Source organism: Oncorhynchus kisutch, linkage group LG14, assembly GCF_002021735.2.
Source record: "Oncorhynchus kisutch isolate 150728-3 linkage group LG14, Okis_V2, whole genome shotgun sequence".
Classification (NCBI taxonomy): Eukaryota; Metazoa; Chordata; class Actinopteri; order Salmoniformes; family Salmonidae; genus Oncorhynchus; species Oncorhynchus kisutch.
The window spans coordinates 27,891,022-27,913,203 of record NC_034187.2 but is presented as its reverse complement, the minus strand read 5'-3'; the positions used below and the strand labels follow the sequence as shown (position 1 = coordinate 27,913,203).

At 43.1% G+C, this 22,182-nt stretch overlaps 1 protein-coding gene across 3 annotated transcripts in view; it reads right to left on the bottom strand.

Moving 5' to 3' along the window:
• Nucleotides 1-12,688: 12,688 nt before the first annotated feature.
• Nucleotides 12,689-22,182, bottom strand: part of LOC109904054 (G patch domain-containing protein 2-like) — a 31,781-nt gene continuing 22,287 nt past the window's right edge. For 2 of the 3 annotated variants that reach the window (XM_020501139.2, XM_020501141.2), the window contains exons 8-9: nucleotides 21,320-21,408; nucleotides 12,689-16,330 (exon numbers count right to left, since the gene is read on the bottom strand). In XM_020501139.2, coding sequence (XP_020356728.1) covers nucleotides 16,161-16,330; nucleotides 21,320-21,408 — 259 coding nt within the window. In that variant the 3' untranslated portion in view covers nucleotides 12,689-16,160. The other variant, XM_020501142.2, reaches the window with a different exon arrangement.

The window sequence follows — 22,182 nt, the reverse complement described above, 5'->3', positions numbered from 1 at the left end:
ACATTCATTTCCACTCTTTTTCAATTTCCTGCAGATAATGTGTAACAATGCTCAGGTAAACTTAGCGAAATTAACTATTTTTATTTTAAAAGTAACAATTACCCTTACTCTGAGTACTTTTTAAATGAGCTACTTTTTAATTTTACTTGAGTAGTTTTTTACACCAGCAGTTTTACTTCAACTTGAGTAAAATGTAACTAAAGTAACAGTACTTCTACTCGAGTAGGATATTTCAGTACTCTTTCCACCCGTCCGTCCGTCCGTCCGTCCGTCCGTCTGTCTGTCTGTCTGTCTCTCTGTCTGTCTGTCTCTGTCTGTCTGTCGAAGTGCCAGGACAGGGAAGATGGCCTCTCTATTTCTTCTCCAGCAGTGGGATGTCATCGATAGTGGCTGTCAGCAGCGGAAGCTGGGGTCTCATGTTTGAGTGGCCACAGAGTGCGGTTGACTGAGGTGTTGAGAGGGGAGGTGTGGTGGCCAAACCCACAGGAGAGAAAGAGAGGGGGGGGGGGGGGGGAGAGAGAAAGATGGGGGGTACAGAATGAGAGGGACCCATTCAATCTAGAACACCTGTGCCCTCTGATCACAGGAAATGTATGTGTGTATGTATCAGTCGTCTAGTTTCTATAATCACAGAGACATAATAGGGGGTATTCTCCTTGATACCAAGAATTATGGACTTGCTGTACGGTTTCAAGTTTCAAAGTTGATTCACAATGTGCACAGGATACAGGTGTAAAACAGTACAGTGAAATTCTTACCTTGAGAGCTCTTTCCCAACAATGCAGTGATGACAATAACATAGATAATAATAGAAAATATTATAAAATAGATAAATAAAAACCACACAAGAACTATGATGTGAGTTCAATAAACACGACTGTGCAAGTATATACAGGTCAGTGGCAGTATCTTATTCAATGTGCAGTGTTTATCACAATTGCTCTGAACATTTACGATAAACCACAGAACATACCACAATCTCACAATTAACTGTTACCTACTGTAGATGTAAAGTAGCCCCCCATACCCATATAGATCTCCATCCTGGCCTGGCCTCCTCGTTGATCTTATCTCTGGCACACAAGGTCATCCCCCAGCCAGTCACCACACTCCAATTAAGGATACTAATGGACAGAGCTAATTGGGAGGATTTATAACCTCCTTTTACTATGCTTTATGAGGAAGGCAAGTGGAGGGCATGACCATTTATAGGCCCTGGATCCCGGGATCACCGGCTGTTACTGTCCAACCTGCCACGCAGACCCAGGAAAAAGAAAGTCCTAACAGTAGTGACTGCAACTGCCATCTCTACAAAACGCTTCCATCAGCTTATACGTCCCTCATCCTTTTCTTTCTATAGTTTCCTACATAGACAGAGAGGAAACAAACGACATCTTACAGCAAAAAGAAACAAAATAAAAGGGTGAGAAATAGAATGATTTACACAGAGCAAAAGAGACACAAAGAGAAAGAAAGAGACCGGCAGAGAAAAAGAGAGAAGAGACAGAAGAGAGACAGTGAGACTGAGGGTGAGACAGAGGCAGAGACAGAGGTAGGCTCCACAGAGCAGGCAGGCAGGCCCCAGCCAGTAATGAGTGTGTGGTTATTGATTGTATTGTCAGGGTGGCTGACCAGGGTCCCGTGTGCTATGGGCCCCAGTCCATCTGTGGACAATGCAGTCAGTTACAGCTCACTGCCCCGTCTAATAAAGAACAGGCAGATTGATGACACGAGTATGGGTGAACTCTGCCTAACACTCACCAGCCCAGCACCCCTCAGCACTTTCAGCTGACCGAGGAGGGGTGAGAGGGTACTTTAGTGCTCCCATGTAGGAGCTGCTTGTCTAGGACTGAGGATCCATCCCATCGAGGGGATTTCTATGATGAGAGCGTGATTATAGAGGGATTCTTTGTGTGATCTAGATTCTTCTTTTATTTATGCTGGGCTAGAAATCAATTTCATACCAACGTCATGCAACTCTGCTCACATACTGCTTTTATTGCACATTTTAATTTACCATTTGGGCCTTGCTGTTGCATCTGAGAATTTACATTACCCTGTTTCCCAGAACACAAAGACACAGATACAGATGTAAAAAAACAAAAACAAAAAAACACACACACAAGTAATGTGCAACCTGTTTGTTTCAAGTAGAGCCTGAAGATGCCGTCTGTCAGAGACCTCAGTGTCTCCCCTGAGGGAGAAGAACTCCCCTCTATCAGTCAAGCACAGGAAGAACAGACCGTCTTCATCAGCTCCAAACATGTCTATACACATGTCTATCTCTACAAATGTCTGTCATAAAAAAACACACAACATTACCACAGAACTCAAGGTGTGGTATTGTGTTCAGTTGGACAAGACTAAATAGGCTAAAGTCTGTATAAGACAGGACAACAGGTGAGAGGAGGACTACAGTCATATTGAGCTACCATGCTAAAGTATCTCACTTTGGATGGTCTCAGTCCAGGGTCCCACCTTACGATTGGCTGTACCCCAGCCCCAGACCAACCGGTAGCTCCAGTGACAGCAGAAGCACGAGTGATTACTCTGGTGCAGCCAGCCAAAACGCAAAAATCAATAAACAATCTCAACGTTTCTGAGGGCCTTTCGTCTGACCTAATAAATGTCTCAATTCACTGTTATGACTTCATTTCGCTTTAACGTCTTCTTCATGTGCATCTTTTGCCGATCAATTAGAGAATGGAGTGCCCCCTGTCAGGACACCTGCCCTCGTTCTGCTACTACACACATGTGTACGCACACACAGAATATTCCACTCTTGTGAGCACGGTAAACATGTTTTTTTTATGGGGATTTAGATATTATTGCCAATCCTTTCACCAAAATGACATATAAAATAGAAGCTGTTTATATGAAAAACAGTAATACATGCTTGAATGGCATTCCATACATTTTCCTTTGTTGGGAATGTTTTGGAGAAATGATTGCCGGTTTGATTGTTTTCCCTCACCATAGTGAGTGGACACTAGACTCTAGAGCTAGTAAATGATTGCCGGTTTGATTGTTTTCCCTCACCATAGTGGGTGGACACTAGACTCTAGAGCTAGTAAATGATTGCCGGTTTGATTGTTTTCCCTCACCATAGTGAGTGGACACTAGACTCTAGAGCTAGTAAATGATTGCCGGTTTGATTGTTTTCCCTCACCATAGTGAGTGGACACTAGACTCTAGAGCTAGTAAATGATTGCCGGTTTGATTGTTTTCCCTCACCATAGTGAGTGGACACTAGACTCTAGAGCTAGTAAATGATTGCCGGTTTGATTGTTTTCCCTCACCATAGTGAGTGGACACTAGACTCTAGAGCTAGTAAATGATTGCCGGTTTGATTGTTTTCCCTCACCATAGTGAGTGGACACTAGACTCTAGAGCTAGTAAATGATTGCCGGTTTGATTGTTTTCCCTCACCATAGTGAGTGGACACTAGACTCTAGAGCTAGTAAATGATTGCCGGTTTGATTGTTTTCCCTCACCATAGTGAGTGGACACTAGACTCTAGAGCTAGTAAATGATTGCCGGTTTGATTGTTTTCCCTCACCATAGTGAGTGGACACTAGACTCTAGAGCTAGTAAATGATTGTAAGGCAAACATTTGTCTCCTGCTTGATTCTAGCCTGGTAGGAAGACATGTAAGTGTGCCAGAGAGTCTCCATTTCCATTCTGTCAGTGACAATGACAAGTACACAGCCTCTCTCCAGCCTGGTCCCCCTGTCACAGGCCCTAATCCGGGGAGGTGCAGGGATGACAGGTGAGCTGTGCCAGAGCCCCTGGTCTGTGACTGGGAGCTCGGGGAGAATCTCATACATGGGCCCCTCTCTTGTCTCCACTCGATTCTGCCAGTTCCCATTATTGTCAATCAGAGCAGCGGCGTCTCCATGGGCGGAGAGGAAAGCAGCGGCAGGCAATCAGGCAGGCGGCAGGGCAGTGGGGTGCAGAGGAGTGAGGCCAGGGGGAGAGACGCTGCTACACGCCTGCCAGGCACCACGCCACCATTGGGCCACCAGGGGCCTCACTCTGGGGGCCACACTGGGCAGGATGCCACCACTCAGACGGGACATTTGCTCTACAACATGCAACACACACTCGTAGAGCGTAGCGGGATGAAACCTCTGGAGCTGACTTGCTATGCTTTCTGCCATGGCAATAAGAGCAGCTGAGACTGTGGTTCAAACATAGTTTCACAGGGGCTGTCAACAAGAAAACATTACTGTTCTCTCAGACGTGACTATCTTGTTAGAAAAATGACATAATAACAATGACAGGAGTGATGGAACAGAAGTGAGCCGCTGTTTTGCAGGATGAGGTGAGGTGGGAGGTACGCTCTCTGGGGCTAGGTCCATCAGAGGAGCCCAGATGGGTCCTGAGTGGGCCGCTCCCCTGGCGCCTCTTGACCCTGTGTGGGCCGGTGGTGTGCACGGCGAGCCGATGTTCTGGTTGGGTAATGCGGCAGCCATAAGCCCCGGAGATTGATTGGAGCGTCGTTCTCCCTCCCTGCGCTGTAAAAGATTATCCGCTCACCCGGTGGAAACAAAGCTGTGATGGAAATTCGTCTCGCATCATCAGCAACAAAATATCTACACGCCGAAGCGGGAGTCTCTCATTTTTCATGGGCTATATATTAAATAAAAAAGAGCATTAAAGAAAAAGAGAAGGGGGGTAGCCTGAGTGATAGCGCTAGTTAGTATTTTTTTTTAAATGGCCCACTTGAATCGGGGAGATTATAATGTTTTTATTGGCTGTCAGAAAACACAACTTTTTGCGTACTTCACCCGCTGGAGCTCGTAACGCTCTGATTAGAATGCCAGGAGAAATGAAAAGGAATGGTGCTGTTGTAAGACAACAGAGAGGGAGGCACGCAGGCCAGCAGATGTCCTGGGATCTGCTCAGATACACACAGACACAGCAGGAATGTATCAGTTCAAATACTATCTCTATAAGCAAAAATATGGCCAATTGATGTATTGTATTATATTAGAATTTTCCATTATGGGAACCGCAAAGTGAAAAATGCCACTGATCCCTTTTTATTTTACACTACCACTGTGTAGAATGCTCCCGTGTTCAAGAGGTAAAGGAGTATTGTGGTGATAAGGATGGACTGATGGAAGCTACAGACAGCTGCTGTGTGGGTGGCTATCCTAGTGCAGGGAAACTGACTGATGTTAGTCAATCAAAGGGTCACCTCAGATGAGGTTGCATGACAGTTTGCCACCCTCTAAACCAACCTTTACCAGCCTCCTACACACCCTGCTCCCTGGGGCATACCCCTCATGAACCAACACCACCCCAAATGAAGATTTCAGGGCAACCCAGAAAACAAATAGGAGAGATAGAAATAAATAGAGGATAGAAATGGGTAATTACCCAGCTAACAACAAACGTTCGCAAAAATTTATCTTAAGAGTCTCATAGGTCATTAATTTACATTTTCATAGGAATGTTCCTGTGATGTGCAAGGAACGTTTCCAAGAGACCATTCCCTTAACTCAAATTGAATTTACCATGTTCTCAGAACATAAGATATTTATGTTCAAGAGGTGTTCTGTGGGTTAGGAAAATATTCCAGCAACATCCCACCAAACATACACAGAGTGTACAAAACATTAGGAACACCTTCCTAATATTGAGATGCAAATCAAAATCAAATCAAATGTATTTATATAGCCCTTTGTACATCAGCTGATATCTCAAAGTGCTGTACAGAAACCCAGCCTAAAACAACAAACAGCAAGCAATGCAGGTGAAGAAGCACGGTGGCTAGGAAAAACTCCCTAGAAAGGCCAAAACCTAGGAAGAAATCTAGAGAGGAACCAGGCTATGAGGGGTGGCCAGTCCTCTTCTGGCTGTGCCGGGTGGAGATTATAACAGAACATGGCCAAGATGTTCAAATGTTCATAAATGACCAGCATGGTCAAATAATAATAATCACAGGCAGAACAGTTGAAACTGGAGCAGGAGCACGGCCAGGTGGACTGGGAACAGCAAGGAGTCATTGTGCCAGGTAGTCCTGAAGCATGGTCCTAGGGCTCAGGTCCTCCGAGAGAGAAAGAAAGAGAGAATTAGAGAGAGCATACTTAAATTCACACAGGACACCGGATAAGACAGGAGAAGTACTCCAGACATAACAAACTGACCCTAGCCCCCGACACATAAACTACTGCAGCATAAATACTGGAGGCTGAGACAGGAGGGGTCAGGAGACACTGTGGCCCCATCCGATCATACCCCTGGACAGGGCCAAACAGGAAAGATATAACCCCACCCACTTTGCCAAAGCACAGCCCCCACACCACCAGAGGGATATCTTCAACCCCCAACTTACCATCCTGAGACAAGGCCGAGTATAGCCCAAAAAAATCTCCGTCACGGCACAACCCAAGGGTGGGGCGCCAACCCAGACAGGAAGATCACATCAGTGACTCAACCCACTCAAGTGACGCACCCCTCCTAGGGACGGCATGAAAGAGCACCAGTAAGCCAGTGACTCAGCCCCTGTAATAGGGTTAGAGGCAGAGAATCCCAGTGGAAAGAGGAGAACCGGCCAGGCAGGGACAGCAAGGGCGGTTCGTTGCTCCAGAGCCTTTCCGTTCACCTTCACACTCCTGGGCCAGACTACACTCAATCATATGACCCACTGAAGAGATGAGTCTTCAGTAAAGACTTAAAAGGTTGACACAGAGTTTGCGTCTCTCACATGGGTAGACAGACCATTCCATAAAAATGAAGCTCTATTGGAGAAAGCCCTGCCTCCAGCTGTTTGCTTAGAAATTATAGGGACAATTAGGAGGCCTGCGTCTTGTGACCGTAGCGTACGTGTAGGTATGTACGGCAGGACCAAATCAGGACCAAGTTGCACCCCCTTTTGCCCTCAGAACAGCCTCAATTCGTCAGGGCATGGACTCTACAAGGTGTCGAAAGCATTCCACAGACATGGTGGCCCATGTTGACTCCAAGGCTTCCCACAGTTGTGTCAAGGAGGCTGAATTTCCTTTTGGTGGTGAAACATTCTTGATACACACAGGAAACTGTTGAGTGTGAAAAACTAACCATAATAGAAAGAGGAGTGGGAGGCCCCGGTGCACAACTGAGCAAGAGGACAAGTGCATTAGAGTGTCTAGTTTGAGATACAGACGCCTCACAAGTCCTCAACTGGCAGCTTCATTAAATAGTACACGCAAAACACGAGTCTCAACATCAACAGTGAAGAGGCGACTCTGGAATGCTGGCCTTCTAGGCAGAGTTCCTCTGTCCAGTGTCTGTGCTCTTTTGCCCATCTTAATCTTTTATTTTTATTGGCCAGTCTGAGATATGGCTTTTGTTTGCAACTCTGCCTAGGAGGCCAGCATCCTGGCATTGCCTCTTCACTGTTGATGTTGAGACTGGTGTTTTGCGGGCACTATTTAATGAAGCTGCCAGGTTAATGAGAAGGATGTGCTTGAAAGGATGCACATAGCTCTGCAATTGTGGGTTATATTGGAGAGAGTCTCAGTCTTAAATCATTTCCCTCACACAGTCTGTGCCTGTATTTAGTTTTCATGCTAGTGAGGGCCGAGAATTCACTCTCACATAGGTACGTGGTGCGAAGGACATCAGCGTCTTAACAGCGCGATTTGCCAAGGCAGGATACTCTGAGCGCAGCCCTATCCAGAAATCTGGCAGTGACTTCTGATTAAATTACCACTTGTTGCAATTTCGATGTGGCTCTCTTGTTCAGATATCGGTAAGTGGACTGGAGGCAGGGCATGAAAGGGATAACAAATCCAGTTGTTTGTGTCGTCCGTTTTGGGAAAGTACCTGCGTAATTGCGCACCCAGCTAATCAGGTGCTTCGCTATGTCACATCTGACATTGCTCGTAAGCTTGAGTTCATTTGCACACAAAAAAAATTATACAATGATGGAAAGACCTGTGTGTTGTCCTTATTAATGCAGAAAGAAAAGAGCTCCAACTTCTTAATCATAGCCTCAATTCTGTCCCGCACATTGAATATAGTTGCGGAGTCCCTGTAATCCTAGATCCAGATCATTCAGGCGATAAAAAATATCACCCAGATAGGCCAGTCCTGTGCGAAACTCGTCATCATGCAAGCGGTCAGAAAAGTAAAAATTATGGTCAGTAAAGAAAACTTTAAGCTCGTCTCTCAATTCCTCTGTATGTTGCAAAAGCGTTACATGGTCTCTGTCCATATCATTGCATAATACAGAAAATAAACAAGAGTTCAGGGTCCTTTCTTTAACAAAGCTAACCATTTTCACTGTAGTGTCAAAATCATATTTCCAGCTGTCAGGCATTCCCTTGGCAGCAAGAGCCTCTTGGTGGATGCTGCAGTGTACCCAAGTGGCGTCGGGAGCAACTGCTTGCGCGCGCGTTACCACCTCAATATGTCTCCCCGTCATGGCTTTTGCGCCATCTGTACAGATACCAAGACATCTTGACCACCAAAGTCCATTTGATGTCACAAAGCTCTCCAGTACTTTAAAAATATCCTCTGTTGTCCTGGTTTCCAGTAGTTTGCAGAAGAGGATGTCTTCCTTAATTGACCCCATAAATGTAACACATATACCAGGAGCTGTACCAGGCCCGCCACGTCTGACTCATCCAGCTGTAACGCATAGAATTCACTGGCTTGGATGCAAAGTAATAATTGTTTCAAAACATCTCCTGCCATTTCACTGATGCGTCGTGAAACAGTGTTGTTTGATGAAGACATTGTCTAAAGTTTTTTTGGCCTTTTCCCCCAGTATTGTCCCAGCCATATCCGTAGCAGCAGGAAGAATGAAGTCCTCCACAATAGTATGGGGCTTGCCTGTCCTAGCCACTCGGTAGCTCACCATATAAAACGCTTTTAGACCCTTCTTATTAATGGTATCTGTAGCTTTTATACATGTCTTACTACTCGAAAGTCGTCTTTATTCTCGTTCAAAAAACTCCTGTGGCTTATTTTTTAAATTGTCATGTTGCGTTTCAAAATGTCTGCGCAAGATTGAAGGTTTCCCTTCACAGAGTAACAGTTAATGTGATTGGATGTTAATTATTTGACTAGGCTAACTGTATTTGACATTATGCTGTTATTTCGCTGAACACTAGAAGGCAAAATTTTATTTTTGCCAGTGAAACGAGGCTACTCAGGCGAGAAAAAAAACTCACCCAAATGTATAGCCCCGTTGAAAAATATAAATGTACAGTTTGAAAATGTGAAGAAAATTATTATTATTATTTTTAATGTGAATCACATTTTTATTTGGCGTACCACCGACGGCATTGCAGGGGTACACATACCCCAGTTTGGGAATAACTGATCTACACTGATTGAAGTGGATTTAACAAGTGACATCAATAAGGGATCATAGCTTTCACCTGGTCAGACTATGTCATGGAAAGAGCAGGTGTTCCTAATGTTTGTACACTCAGTGTGAACATGGGTGTCATGTTCTCAGAACATAATATATAAATTAATGGGAACATTTATGAGTCCGAAGAGAAATTCATTACACTTGTTCCTGAGTCAATCAAGGCCCCGATTGGTGAATAATGTATCCATTCATAGCTCTTTGTCTGTTGGCAAGGTGCTTTTAACTTACATATTTGACATACACGATTACATTTCTACAGTAGTTATTATTCAACATGTCCTCAACTTGGATTTGAACTCACAACCTCTTGGTTCATGCTACTCTGATCATCCTCGAACGCCACCATGCCCGTGTCAGATATCAGTTAATCTGATTATTCTCATCATTCATTTGATTTACTTACTTCAGCAATTGAAGGGCTTTCTGTATAGTTGTCTAATGTTATTTGGGCATATTAACCTGTTTTAATGATACTCCTGAATCACTATGATCAATCAAATATTTTAGTGTACTTTTAACAGAGAATCCCTGTGGAATGCTTGACACCTTCTAAAACAATGCCCTGGTGAATTGAGGCTGTTGAGGGCAAAAGGGGGTGCAACTCAATATTAGGAAGGTGTTCCTAATGTGTTGTACACTCAGTGTATATTGCTAAGAATGTGAGTAGTGTGACTCCCCTAGAGGGTCTCTAACCCAGGCCACCAACACCAATGATCAACACCAGAACCACTGTGCCAATAAGGGATATCTTTAGGGCATGTGCTTATTGGCCCAGGATAGTTAGGCCCTGTCCAGCAGAAACCCTAATCCTCCTCCATCAGCACGTGTGTTGTTGCACTTTGAAGTAAATCTCAGCTCTGTTAAAAGTACACTCAAAATGTATTTTTATTGACCATTGTGAATCAGAAGTATCATTAAAACAGGTTAACATGCCCCACCAACTATACAGAAAGCCCTTACATTTTATTTTAAATAAGTCAATTATTAAATCAATGATGAGAGAATAGTAAAATTATGCCAAATATGTACATTGAAAACACTGTATGTTAAAAGCACTTTGTGTGTGAGCATCCCTAACCTTGCCAACAGACAAAAAGGGCTGTGAATGGATCAGTGGTTCACCAATCAGGGCCTTGATGGGCTTGGCAACAGTAACAAGGCGTAATGTTTAATTACATTTTTTCTTTCTTTCTTTGGGACCACCAGGTGACGCCCTGAAAACTGATACACAGAAATGTTCTTGGAACGTTCCCATGAAACATTAATATCGACCATTAATATCATCTAGAACATTAATATCTTACATTCTGAGAACATGGCAAGCATGTTCTGTGTGTGTTTGATGCATCGTTGATGGAATATTGTCCTAACCCACAGAAAACTGGACACAGGAAGGTTCTTGCAACTTTCTCTTAGAACCACCCATCCCGGATCCGGGAGAATTGTCATCAACAACGCTGAATAGCATAGCGCCGCAGTCAAATAATATTACTGTAAAATATTCAGATACATGAAATCACAAGTGCAATATAGGAAAACACAGCTTAGCCTTTTGTTAATCCACCTGTCATCTCATTTTGAAATTATGCTTTACAGTGAAAGCAATACAAGCGTTTGTGTAAATGTATTGATTACTCAACAAATAATAAGTACACCTAGCATCAGGTAACTTGGTCACGAAAATCAGAAAAGCAATCAAATTAATCGTTTACCTTTGATGATCTTTGGATGTATTCACTCAGTAGACTCCCAGTTAGACAACAAATGTTCCTTTTGTTCCATAAAGATATTTTTTATATCCAAATACCTCCGTTAGTTTGGTGCGTTATGCCCAGGAATCCACCGGAAAGAGCGGTCACGACAATGCAGACAAAAATTCCAAATTATATCCATAATGTCCACAGAAACATATCAAATGTTTTTTTTATAATCAACCCTCAGGGTGTTTTCCAAATATCTATTCGATAATATATCAACCGGGATAGTTGGCTTTTCACTAGGACCGGGACTAACAATGGCCAACTCTCTCTTTTGCGCACAAATCACTCTGAGAGCACCCACCTGTCCACTTACGCAATGTGGTCGTTCATGCTCATTCTTCAAAATAAAAGCCTGAAACTATGTCTAAAGCCTGTTGACACCTTAGGGAAGCCATAGAAAAGGGAATCTGGTTGATATCCCTTTCAATGGGCAATAGGGATGCATAGGAACACAGGGGTTTCAAAATAAGAGTCACTTCCTGATTGGATTTTTCTCAGGCTTTCGCCTGCAATATCTGTTCTGTTATACTCACAGACAATATTTTTACAGTTTTGGAAACTTTAGAGTGTTTTCTATCCTAATCTGTCAATTATATGCATATTCTAGCATCTGGTCCTGAGAAATAGGCCGTTATTTTTCCAAACATAAAAATAGTGCCCCCTAGCTTCAAGAGGTTTTAAATGTGTTTTGAACATTTATGTTGTATATTTTGAGAACATTGTAACCACGTTCTAGATAAGTTCAGCTTGACATTAAGCAAATGTTCTCCTAACTTTAAACACCAAAACATGCTTAAAAGGCTCTCAGAAGATTTTTGCTAGCATAGATAGAATGTTCCACTAATGGAACACTGAACACTCAAACATTAGGGGAACATTACGGGTAAGACTACAAAAACGTTCTCTCTCTCCTTAGAATTGTTAGCTGGGTTGGGAGAACGGAGAGAATCTACTTAGTCACTGTCAGTGTGTTCAAACACTACTTTCACTCCGAGAGCTGGGAGGAGAAAGCAGGATAGGGAAAACATCAAACTCCTAAACATGACAGAGCAGGAGAGGAAACCATTGATTTTTCCTCCATTTGGCCATGAATCTGCTGGAGAAGAGGTGGCTGTGGGTGCTCAGACAGCTGATGATGTGATTTGTAACACTGGACCACTGGTGAGCAGCAGAGAGAATTGCTCGACTCTCAACACATGGCAAAGTGGCTGCTGCGACTCCTTCACCATCCAGACAAGATTAACTAACAGCGGGGGACCTACAGTATCGATAAGCTCCACAACAATCCTACAGAGTTTTTCTTCTGTCACAGCAATCTAGGAGCCACTGTTCAATTAACAGTGACTAGAGCGATGGGCAGACTGGGGAGGGGGGGTTACAAATAGTTAGTCCTTCCTGTTGTGACAAACATGTCAGAGATCAATAATAAGGACAGAAAAGTGTCCAAATATGTTTTTCCGAACCAAGTGAATCATTTTGCTTCAGGTGAAAATGAATTCCCAGAGACATCATCCCAGATCCCAAAAACTAAAATGCATCTATTGAACACACACAGTTACAGCCTTTGGGATAAATATATTTGAAAGGCATGGACATTGAGTATTGAAGACACACAGTGATAAAAATACACATGGGTATATGATTAATGATTCATAATGTACTAATTTGTTTAACTTTCCTAATGTTAATTTAACATTAAATGAAATCATGGTATGGAAAGTTGGGCATAAATACTGTATACTATATTAAGTTTATCTAGCAACTACATAAATACTGTAATGTATTTCTGACATCAACAGAACGACAAACACACAGTGCAGGCTTTCTAAGGACAGAATAAAAATAATCCTCCTTAGATCACAAATATAAACATAACAGCTTACAAGATAAGATGCTATTAGTCATATGGGATAGCTGCCTACGACAATAGTTTCAAATCCTTGTAATAAAACTACAAATATAATCAAGACAGTTTCGTCATTCTGTCTATCACGGTATATCTAGCACTTAGAAGTCATGAAGATGCCATAATAAATGCATATCTATATACCAGGATCTACATCTATGGATGGACCTTTCGTATTTTATATCATACAATATGAGTGCAATGCAATGAACACTATGTTTATGTTTAAGGTTTCATAGAGTATATCAACATTCTGACAATCCATGCAAAAAATATCAGTCTATTCAAGCAGCCAAGAAATACAGGACGTATAATGTACAATAGTATTGACCCTTGATAGTGCAGTACCATCATCACTAACTCAGGAGATCCTGTGAACAGAGTGCTTGGAACTTATGGATAAGAGTGCCCAGACATACAGAAACAAAACATACAGTTGTTTTCTCATCTTTAACAGATCACCTCTGAATAGAACACTTCCAATTGACTGACTGGATCACTGATGTCATTGACAGAGGTTATTTCACCAGAGCCAACCATTGTGACCCACAACATCTACATTTGTCAGCAGGGACTGAACTGCGGTAACCAGATACCACAGACGTGTTAGCAATCAACACATGCTGTATCTGTGTTTCTGCCATCTACAAATACAATTCATAACAAAACAAATATTAAAATAAAAAAGCGTGTTCACAAATGACCTCTGACCTACAGGGATGGAGGAATGAGCCTTCCCTGCTTGTTCAGAGAGTAGGTTCATGCAGAGTTTATGACTACATTATGTCTCCTCATCCCCCCATCCCGTCCCATCCCCTGTTCAGTGGACACGGCCTGGAAGCCTCCCACTGGAGGAGACGGACTGGGCATCACTCATTCACTCGCCTCCTAGGTGCCTTTGTCAGGTGATTGCTGCCGGAAAAAGGAAAACAGATCAATACATCTCCCGTGGGCCTGACAGGTAATCTTTACCCAGGATGAAATATGAGTGGTACCAGCCCGCTGGATTCCTTAACTGTAACAGGGCAATTGACTGGGTGCACGTAACGCTCTCTCTCCCCACTTCCTGTCTGCATGGCCATTGGAAATTCATTTTGGAGGGGGGCTGGCTGAGACATCACATCATGGTGAACACGAATTACTATGGAGGAAGCCAGGTAAGGCATTCCCCCTGCAATTGATGAAACTTGATCTGAACATTCCTTCCTATCTGTCAATTTCTTTGGCACCAAAACACAGAGTGACGGATAAGGCATTAGGGAAAGGGACCTCTCCGGGAAAGACCAAGCACTTGTTAAAACAGAGCTGATCTAGCAAAAGCTCTGACTCACAATATCCTTTAACATTAGCATATTTTTGTATGACATGTAATATTCTTATCCAACAGTGCTATGGTTCCTTGAGAAGCTGAGTAGCCTCTCTTGTGATCAGGTACCCACTGATGTGTTCTCTTCAGGATGGAGCTGGCGGTCTGAGGGTGGAGGTTATTTCTGTCTGTCTGCAGACTGACAGATTCCTGTAGCAGGATGTCTTGGGAGAGGCATCCATTTAGATGAGTATACACACACAGCATTTCTAAAACGTCAGCTAAGCACCTTCTCAAAAGGATCACTGCAGATCTATATCTCACACTAATTTATAAAACTGTGACTATTCCACAGAAGTGTTATCTGCACCTAATATTTTTTTAATATTGTTTCAAAAGCTTTGAAAAATAGCTATGTATTTACTGTGCACAATGACCAATGAAAATGATCCAAGATTATAATCATACTGCATTAGTGACATAGTTATCTAGCCAAATATAGTTCATAAAGAGCGGTTTCCTAAATCATACCACTGATAAATCAATGTATCACTTGATTCCTTTGCATAAAAATAAAATGTTCCACATAACTAACTACCTTGTCTCATCTCTGAAGAGCTTGCACAATGTTGGTTAGAGTGAGTGTGACTGGGCTCATGTGACTGGGCCGTGTGATATAAAACCACTGAGGGAGCGGAGTCAGTAGGGAAAGCTGTCCTCTCATTCTCTTACAGTTATTCATTATCACTGATCTCGCTGCCATCCAGGAGTAAACCCTCTGCTCTCTAATGCAGGGACTCCTGAGCCCTGTACTGGATGGTGAGTGTATGCTATCATGATGCTACCACACTGATCTCTCTGTGCCCCTGGCACTGCCCATTTACCTGCTGTGGGCGGGCAGCCAGGGAATGCCAGGTAATGTCAGAGCAGACAGTCACAGCCCAGCCTCACAGCTAGCTAGAGACACCAGGGTTCCTCTTTGTGTGCCACTTAAAACACGGTGGAGATTACTGTTATTTACCCTCCTCGCCTGCTCCCCCATCCCTCTCCACCTGACTTTCAACACACTCTCAACATTAGCCCAGTCAGTCACAAAACAACCGCTTTCCACAAAAAAAACAGGGTTTTGAAAACGGATTGTGCGACTTGCCTTGAACTTGAATGTGTTATGAAATTTGAATAAGGAAGGTGAGCTGAAGAGAACAAAGAGGCCCCTCCGAGGAGCGCAGCCACAGCCCCTCTCTGTTGTGCTAATGAGAGACGTTGTAGCCAGTGTAGCTTTTCCAATCCATGCTAATAGGAGACCTGCTCTTTGTGCCGCTCTCTCTCGGTGGTCACCTCTCTGAACCTTGTACCAGTATGAGGTAGCAGAACATTCTGATGTTCTCCTATCTGTCAGCTGCTACATACGCTGCAGAGCAGACCTGTTGGTCCCACTTCTCCCAGGCTTTCAGCAGAGCAGACCCCCAACCACTCAACCCTCCCTGACCATCATTTCAGTGTCCCTGCTGACAAATGCCAGGCAACTCAAAGAATACATAATTGTTGGGCCTGAGTAATGGGCAGGTGGCCTGCAGACTGTGTATTGTAGAGACAGGAGGCGGTGCCTGGCTGGTGCTGCAGTCTGGAGTAGCAAGACGAGGAGGCTCTTCAAGGAAATGGCTGGCTACGGAGTGATTAACTGGGCTTGATTGCATTAACATTATTCATCCTTTAAATGCTAGATGGAAAGACTTGATCCAGCAGCACAATGCTGATTCAGAGAGCCATGGCGTGCTCTCCCTCTCTCTCGCTCTCTCCCTCTCTCTCTCCCCCTCAGTCCTGCTCCTGCTCCCTCTGGGGGCTAGGTCTGAATAAAGTCCCAGGCTTGATGAAGTCCTGCTTGTCAGACGTGGAAGGCCCAGGGCCTGCAGACTCCATGCTCAGAGAGGTGGAGGAGGTGGAGGTGTCCTCTCCCAGGTCATCTTTATGGAAGGGGATGCATGCTGCAGAGTAGAAGGACACACAAATAAATGTTAACTTGTCTTTTGATTTTAGAACTCAAAGACGGTTCTTCATTTTATCTACATGAATGCATTATCACTATAAATCTACAGTTATCATATGGCCTAATAGTTAATTATGTATTGTTCAAGCGATCTCAATCCTATTTGGCCTCATATGCCTAGTGGCCACGGTTTTTAGAAGGGCAATCTGATTCTCCTATGGTTAAAACTCTCCCATTGAACATGATCTACTTCAACGAGACATTGTGTGGCTGTTGTGTAGTACCATTTTACTGAAAATCTTGACTCAAAACAACTTCATTCTCACCATCTTCATCCTCCTCACTTATTTAGCCATTCTGTCTCAATACGCTCAAAGAGTTGGAGGGAGGGGAAATATCTGAAACACTCTAAAAGAGTGTTTCAAAGAACTCTAAAACAATTGCACTTTCTAATATCTGCTCTCCTTTCCTACTTTACGTTAATAAATCAATCTGTGTTGGTCTCTCCAGAAGTTAGTGGCAGTCACACAGACTTTTTGTGAGGTAGAGTAGGAGCAGAGGACACAGGAACTAGAAGTGACATTGTGGCTCTGGGTTGTCTCAAAGGATTAGGCATTACAGCATTCACTGGCATGTGCTTTTGCTCTTTCCCATTATATCTGCTTGTGCCTCTTTCCAGATGACTTCTTCCCCAAACTCATCCGGCGGGCTAGATAATTGATTAATATTTCTGGAGGGAATGATGACTAACTGTTGCTGTGGTTGAGCCCAAACACTTGGACATCTCAGGTTAAACACGGTCAAAGTTATGAATACAAATTCCGTTGTTTTTTTCTTTCTTACTTGATAATGCCTTGGGAACAGACGACAGTGTATCCACCGCTGAAAGACTGATCATGCGGAATACAATAGTATTTAATTGTAACTTTTATCAGTAGTGATATTTCATCAATAATGTTTTTTCAGTACTGTTTATTTCATTAATAAAAACAAATCAGTGACTTTCCATGAATAAATGTCTCAGTCCCCCTGAAACATACACTGTGAAATATGTTACCTAGATAACATCTAATATGAGATACTGTGGTGGTCAATAAAAATGATACAAAGCAAAGATTTTGAGTCCATGTGAGAATGACATGAATTTGTTTTGTGCAATAATGGGTGGAGTGAATGGAACCATCTTGGCATCTTAACAACCTCTCATGTGAGGCTGTTCAGAAACAATCATTACAGCACTTCCTGGAGCCATTCCCTCCCCTCCCCTCCCCTGTTTATTAATCAGCTAATTACCCATTGACAGTAATGGGTCTGCTGATTCTCACAGTTAAATGAACAGCACTGAATGGGCCTTTAATCATTAGCCTTTGTGCGTTTCTCCCATACACTCCAGGCTCCATCCATTTCACTGGACCACAGGAGGACATTCAAATCAAATCCCTCAGAAGAGGGCTGGAACACTTAAACACTACTAGTACCTGACTGTTCAAACCAGCTACTCTGTAGTTGTGCAGTGTGGTCCTGTAATGCAGAACTGAACAGTAAAGGACGGCAGCTCAATGCTGATCACATTTTATTTTCTGTGATACATGTGAAGCAACAGGAAAATCAAGTCCCCCACCAAAACACCTTTAACCAAACTGTGAGGACTCATGCGTATTCACCCCCACACAGCAGCAACAGCAACTCTACCCTGAAACTTTGGTGGAGCGGTGCTAGTGGCAGGGGCAGGTGGGTTTTTGAAGGACACGAAAGGGTAACTGAGGGGAGCAGAGTGGAGCGGTAGAGGGCGAAATAGTGCGCTGGGCTGCATTTCTGTCAGCAGAAGTGATGGCTGAGTGCTGGCGTTATTTGTCTTGTGCTGCCATACGGCCGTCGCACCAACCTGGGCATTAATGAGAGGAGGCCGGACCGGCGGGCAGGAACATGCAGGGTCTCAGACGCAGGTGATCTGTCACACAACAGCCCTGCTCCGGCTCCACCAAGGAGACACACAGAGATGGAGAGGCAGGGAGGTGGGCGCCACACAGGGAGGTTGGGAGGTTGGGGGTTGGACCCACCATGGGCATCCACTTGGGTCCCATGATAGAATGTAAGGTTGCTAAGTTACATGCCAAGCAGCTGCCAAGGTTGAAGGAGGGTGATGTACACAAATGTTGGTTGCCGGCAAATGATGTAATAAATGGTTTGAGGAAACCAATCATTTACACAAATGTAAAATGGATAGAAAACAATGCAACTTCAAATCAAACTGCGACGTACACAGTCAGGACACATGTACTAGCTTCTTTAAAAAAGTGCACTGTATGAGTGTGTGAGTTAGTGCTTATTATCAGCCCTCGTCCCTAATTTCAAATGAAGGGCACTGTGCACTACAGTGGGGGAGGGGGAAATTTGAATAATTAATTAGTCGGCATGTGAAACAAGCAGAGGGTATTAAAATCCATCAGGACCTTTATACTTGCTGATTTATCCCTGCCAATGCATACAATGAATTATCTTTTACTCAATGTAGATTAACCAAATGAAACGTGCCCAACATAGGTATATTTCTTGGAATAGTGTACATTGAAACCTTTTCTTAATTTTCTTTTTCAAAATGTATGTAGTAAAAAGTCAATAAATGTCCCCCGCAATGATCAGATTTCTTAAATCTAGAAATGAGGTTGAGATCTGAACACAGTACGCAGCTTAAAGGGACAGTGTCTACATAATGTGAAAATGACACTTTTTAACATTCTGTAGAACGGATCCTAAGCAAATTACTCGTGGTGATGTCATCGGTCACACATTGAAACCATTTGCATTTTCCGTTCAGTTTTTGTTGGCGGGATGTGGTCTTCTTCTATTGTTGGATTAATGGTAGTGAGAAGTGTATTTAATGGCCAATTTGAGCCTGACAAGTGGAGTGGTCGTCCTATACAAACAGATACCTGGGTTGATAAGTTCTTTCACAGCCAGCTTCAACACTTGAGCTGGTAAGCAACAGCAAGCAACAGCTGGTAAGCAACAGCTAGGTACCATCTCAGCAATACCCTCAGGAACCCTGGGAGACACGTCCAGCTACAGGCCATGTTCACTACTTATTACAGAGTTTAAAATCAACCACAATACAAGAAACTCACTTCCCAAAGTCTTCTACATTGGGGGAAAAAATACAAAAAAAACGACACATATGTCTAAAGGAATTCTTGCAAATTCAAGGAAGAAAACGCATTTGAATGATAAACTATGAAAGAAAATAAATGTGTATGAAGAATAGTTCATTCCAGCTATAATGAGAATACCTATTACTATTTCTACAAATAAACTGCAAATGCATTTAGGAGCCGATGTGTATCTCCTGGCTTCTGTGATATGACAAAGTAGAGGCGTGGAATACTGTAGCAGGGCGCCAAAGTAAAGATTTATACAGAGCAGTAGGAGCCGCAGAAACTGCCATTGGATGACCATTCCCTGCATGATAAATCACTCTGGTACGGGGGCATCAGACTCCAGAACCAGGAAAAACTACTTGGTACAGGGACATGGGGAAATACTGTAAACTTAAGCATTAAACTTCAAAAAGATTGTGAATATGGTAATAACTTTCATTAGGCCTATTAAGAGTTTAAAAAAATCTGCCTCTAATAATAGTTCTTATTTATAGAGAACGTTTTTCATTCCAGATCGAGTTGCCTGTTTTCACCAAGTCTACTTCTTTATACTGAGTGGGAAATGTATCCTTTGGTGATTTTATTTGGCTTTTATGTTTACAATATTTTATTCTGTTGAACATAAACCCCATGTTTCAGTTCCAGCAGCTGGATGTGATGTTAACTGCATATCTCTCCTGGGGGGGATGTTGAGGGATCCCCATGCCTGCCTCTACATGGTGAATAACATGGAGAATATGAGGGGTCTTTAAGGGCCAGGGGTGAATCTTTTTGAATCTTTTTTTAGTTTTATGGGAAGTGGCTGAGCGCTGGAGAGGTGAAGGACAGAGTCGCTGGCCGTTCCATCACTCAGTGCAATAAATGGATGCAATCTGTATCCCAGTAAAGCATTGGCTGGTTTTAAATTCCACCTCTTTTATCCAAATGAATGATGGATCCCGGTACAGTGCACTGTGCGGCAATATCAATATACATCAAAGGCCAGCGCCCCTCACTAAATCAGGAAACCACCGGCATTTGTTATTTAAATGACAAACAGCGGCTGCAGGAGCAGAGCAGGAAGAGGGGACTTTGGAGAAGAGGTGGACAAACCAATTCAACTTTCAATCCGGTAAAGACGCCAGGCCCGGAGCCATCAGTCTAATGAAAAAAGGCAGCTCTACGAGCCCAAACGGACGAGGGGGCTGCTGCAGGGTGCCGCCTCCAATACGGTCTGCTTCCCATCACACTTCCCTCAGACTCAGTCAGACCACTTCCACATGGGAGGACAGACAGGAGGCCCACAGAGCCCTGTTCTGCCAACAAAACAGCACACACTAGTCAAGACTGAACTCTTCGCTCAGCTAATAAACAGTAAATATGTTGCTGTCTCACAAATACTGGAGACACTATTTGTAAGAAACTCAAGAATTCACATGTATCCTATATTCCTATATTAATAGATGTGATTCACATGTTTCCTATTTTCCTATATTAATAGATGTGATTCACATGTATCCTATATTCCTATATTAATGGATGTGATTCACATGCATCCTATATTGGTGGTTATAAAGGATCATCTAAAGTAAAAGTTTAAAAAAATATATATATTCTAAACCATTTATTTGAATATAAATGTGATAAGCATTGTACATTTTTGTTGGGTAGTACAAGTAGCACAATGTTTTGGTCTGCTGTTTTAAAAAAGAAAAAAAAACTCTTAACCTGAAAGTGGTCTTGGGGATTAGTTACTGTATTGTCAGCAGGATGTATAATAAAGTAAGCGCCCCGATGAGAGGTTAGGTGAATGTTAAACAGGTCAAAGGTGCAGTAGTCATGGCGACAGGTACCTGATGTTGTGGTGACAGAGACAGCAGTGGTCTTCCTCCTCCTCTTGATGTCCCCTGTGCACAGCAGTCCCAGATGGACGTTAGTCTGCCTAGGTCAGAGACACAGAGCTGTAACATTAATCTCAGACAAAATTATTAAAAGACCATCCTTTTCCAATTTCTATGGATCTGTATACTGAAATGTGAAAATACTTTGGTTGTTTCAAATCATTATTCATTTATCTTTTCTGTTTGAGTCTAAAAGAAAAATACGAGTGTTGAACCTTTCTGCTATGGCTTTTCCATGAGCAGTTAGAAGTTTCTAGAACACTGCTGCAAGGGAATATCCAACCCTGGACCCAAAAGGAGTAAAAAATACTACAAACTGTTTTTCTTTACTGGAGGGAATCACCAGAATTTTGTTCCATTTTGTTCAGAGTTTTGTTGAAACGTTAACAAAAAATATCAGCGGAGGAAGAAGGAGGTGTAGGGGTTGTGCGTCTGTCGCTGCCGGGTCCAGTTAAACAAAGTACCCCTGCTGTGGACCTCCTGTGTCATATGTCAGTAGCCTCCAAACGGGGAGGGCCCCCCACAGCCCCTCCTAGCCCTGATTACTGGGATGTAAAGTTAAGGTCAAGGTCCCCGCCATGGCTGAGGGGGAGGGACTGACGTTACCAAGAGCCGGCGATGTGATGAGTTGACTCAGTGTGTGTGTGCCTGCGCTCATATAGTGCCAGTGCATGATATCGCCCACGAAATGGTGTATTATCTCACACGTTTCACAACACTATATCCACTTTGACAACAGTGTTTATTGGTTGAAAGCACCTGTAAAGACGCATCTGTAAAAAGAAGAAATCTCTGCAGTGCAAAACAACAAAGGA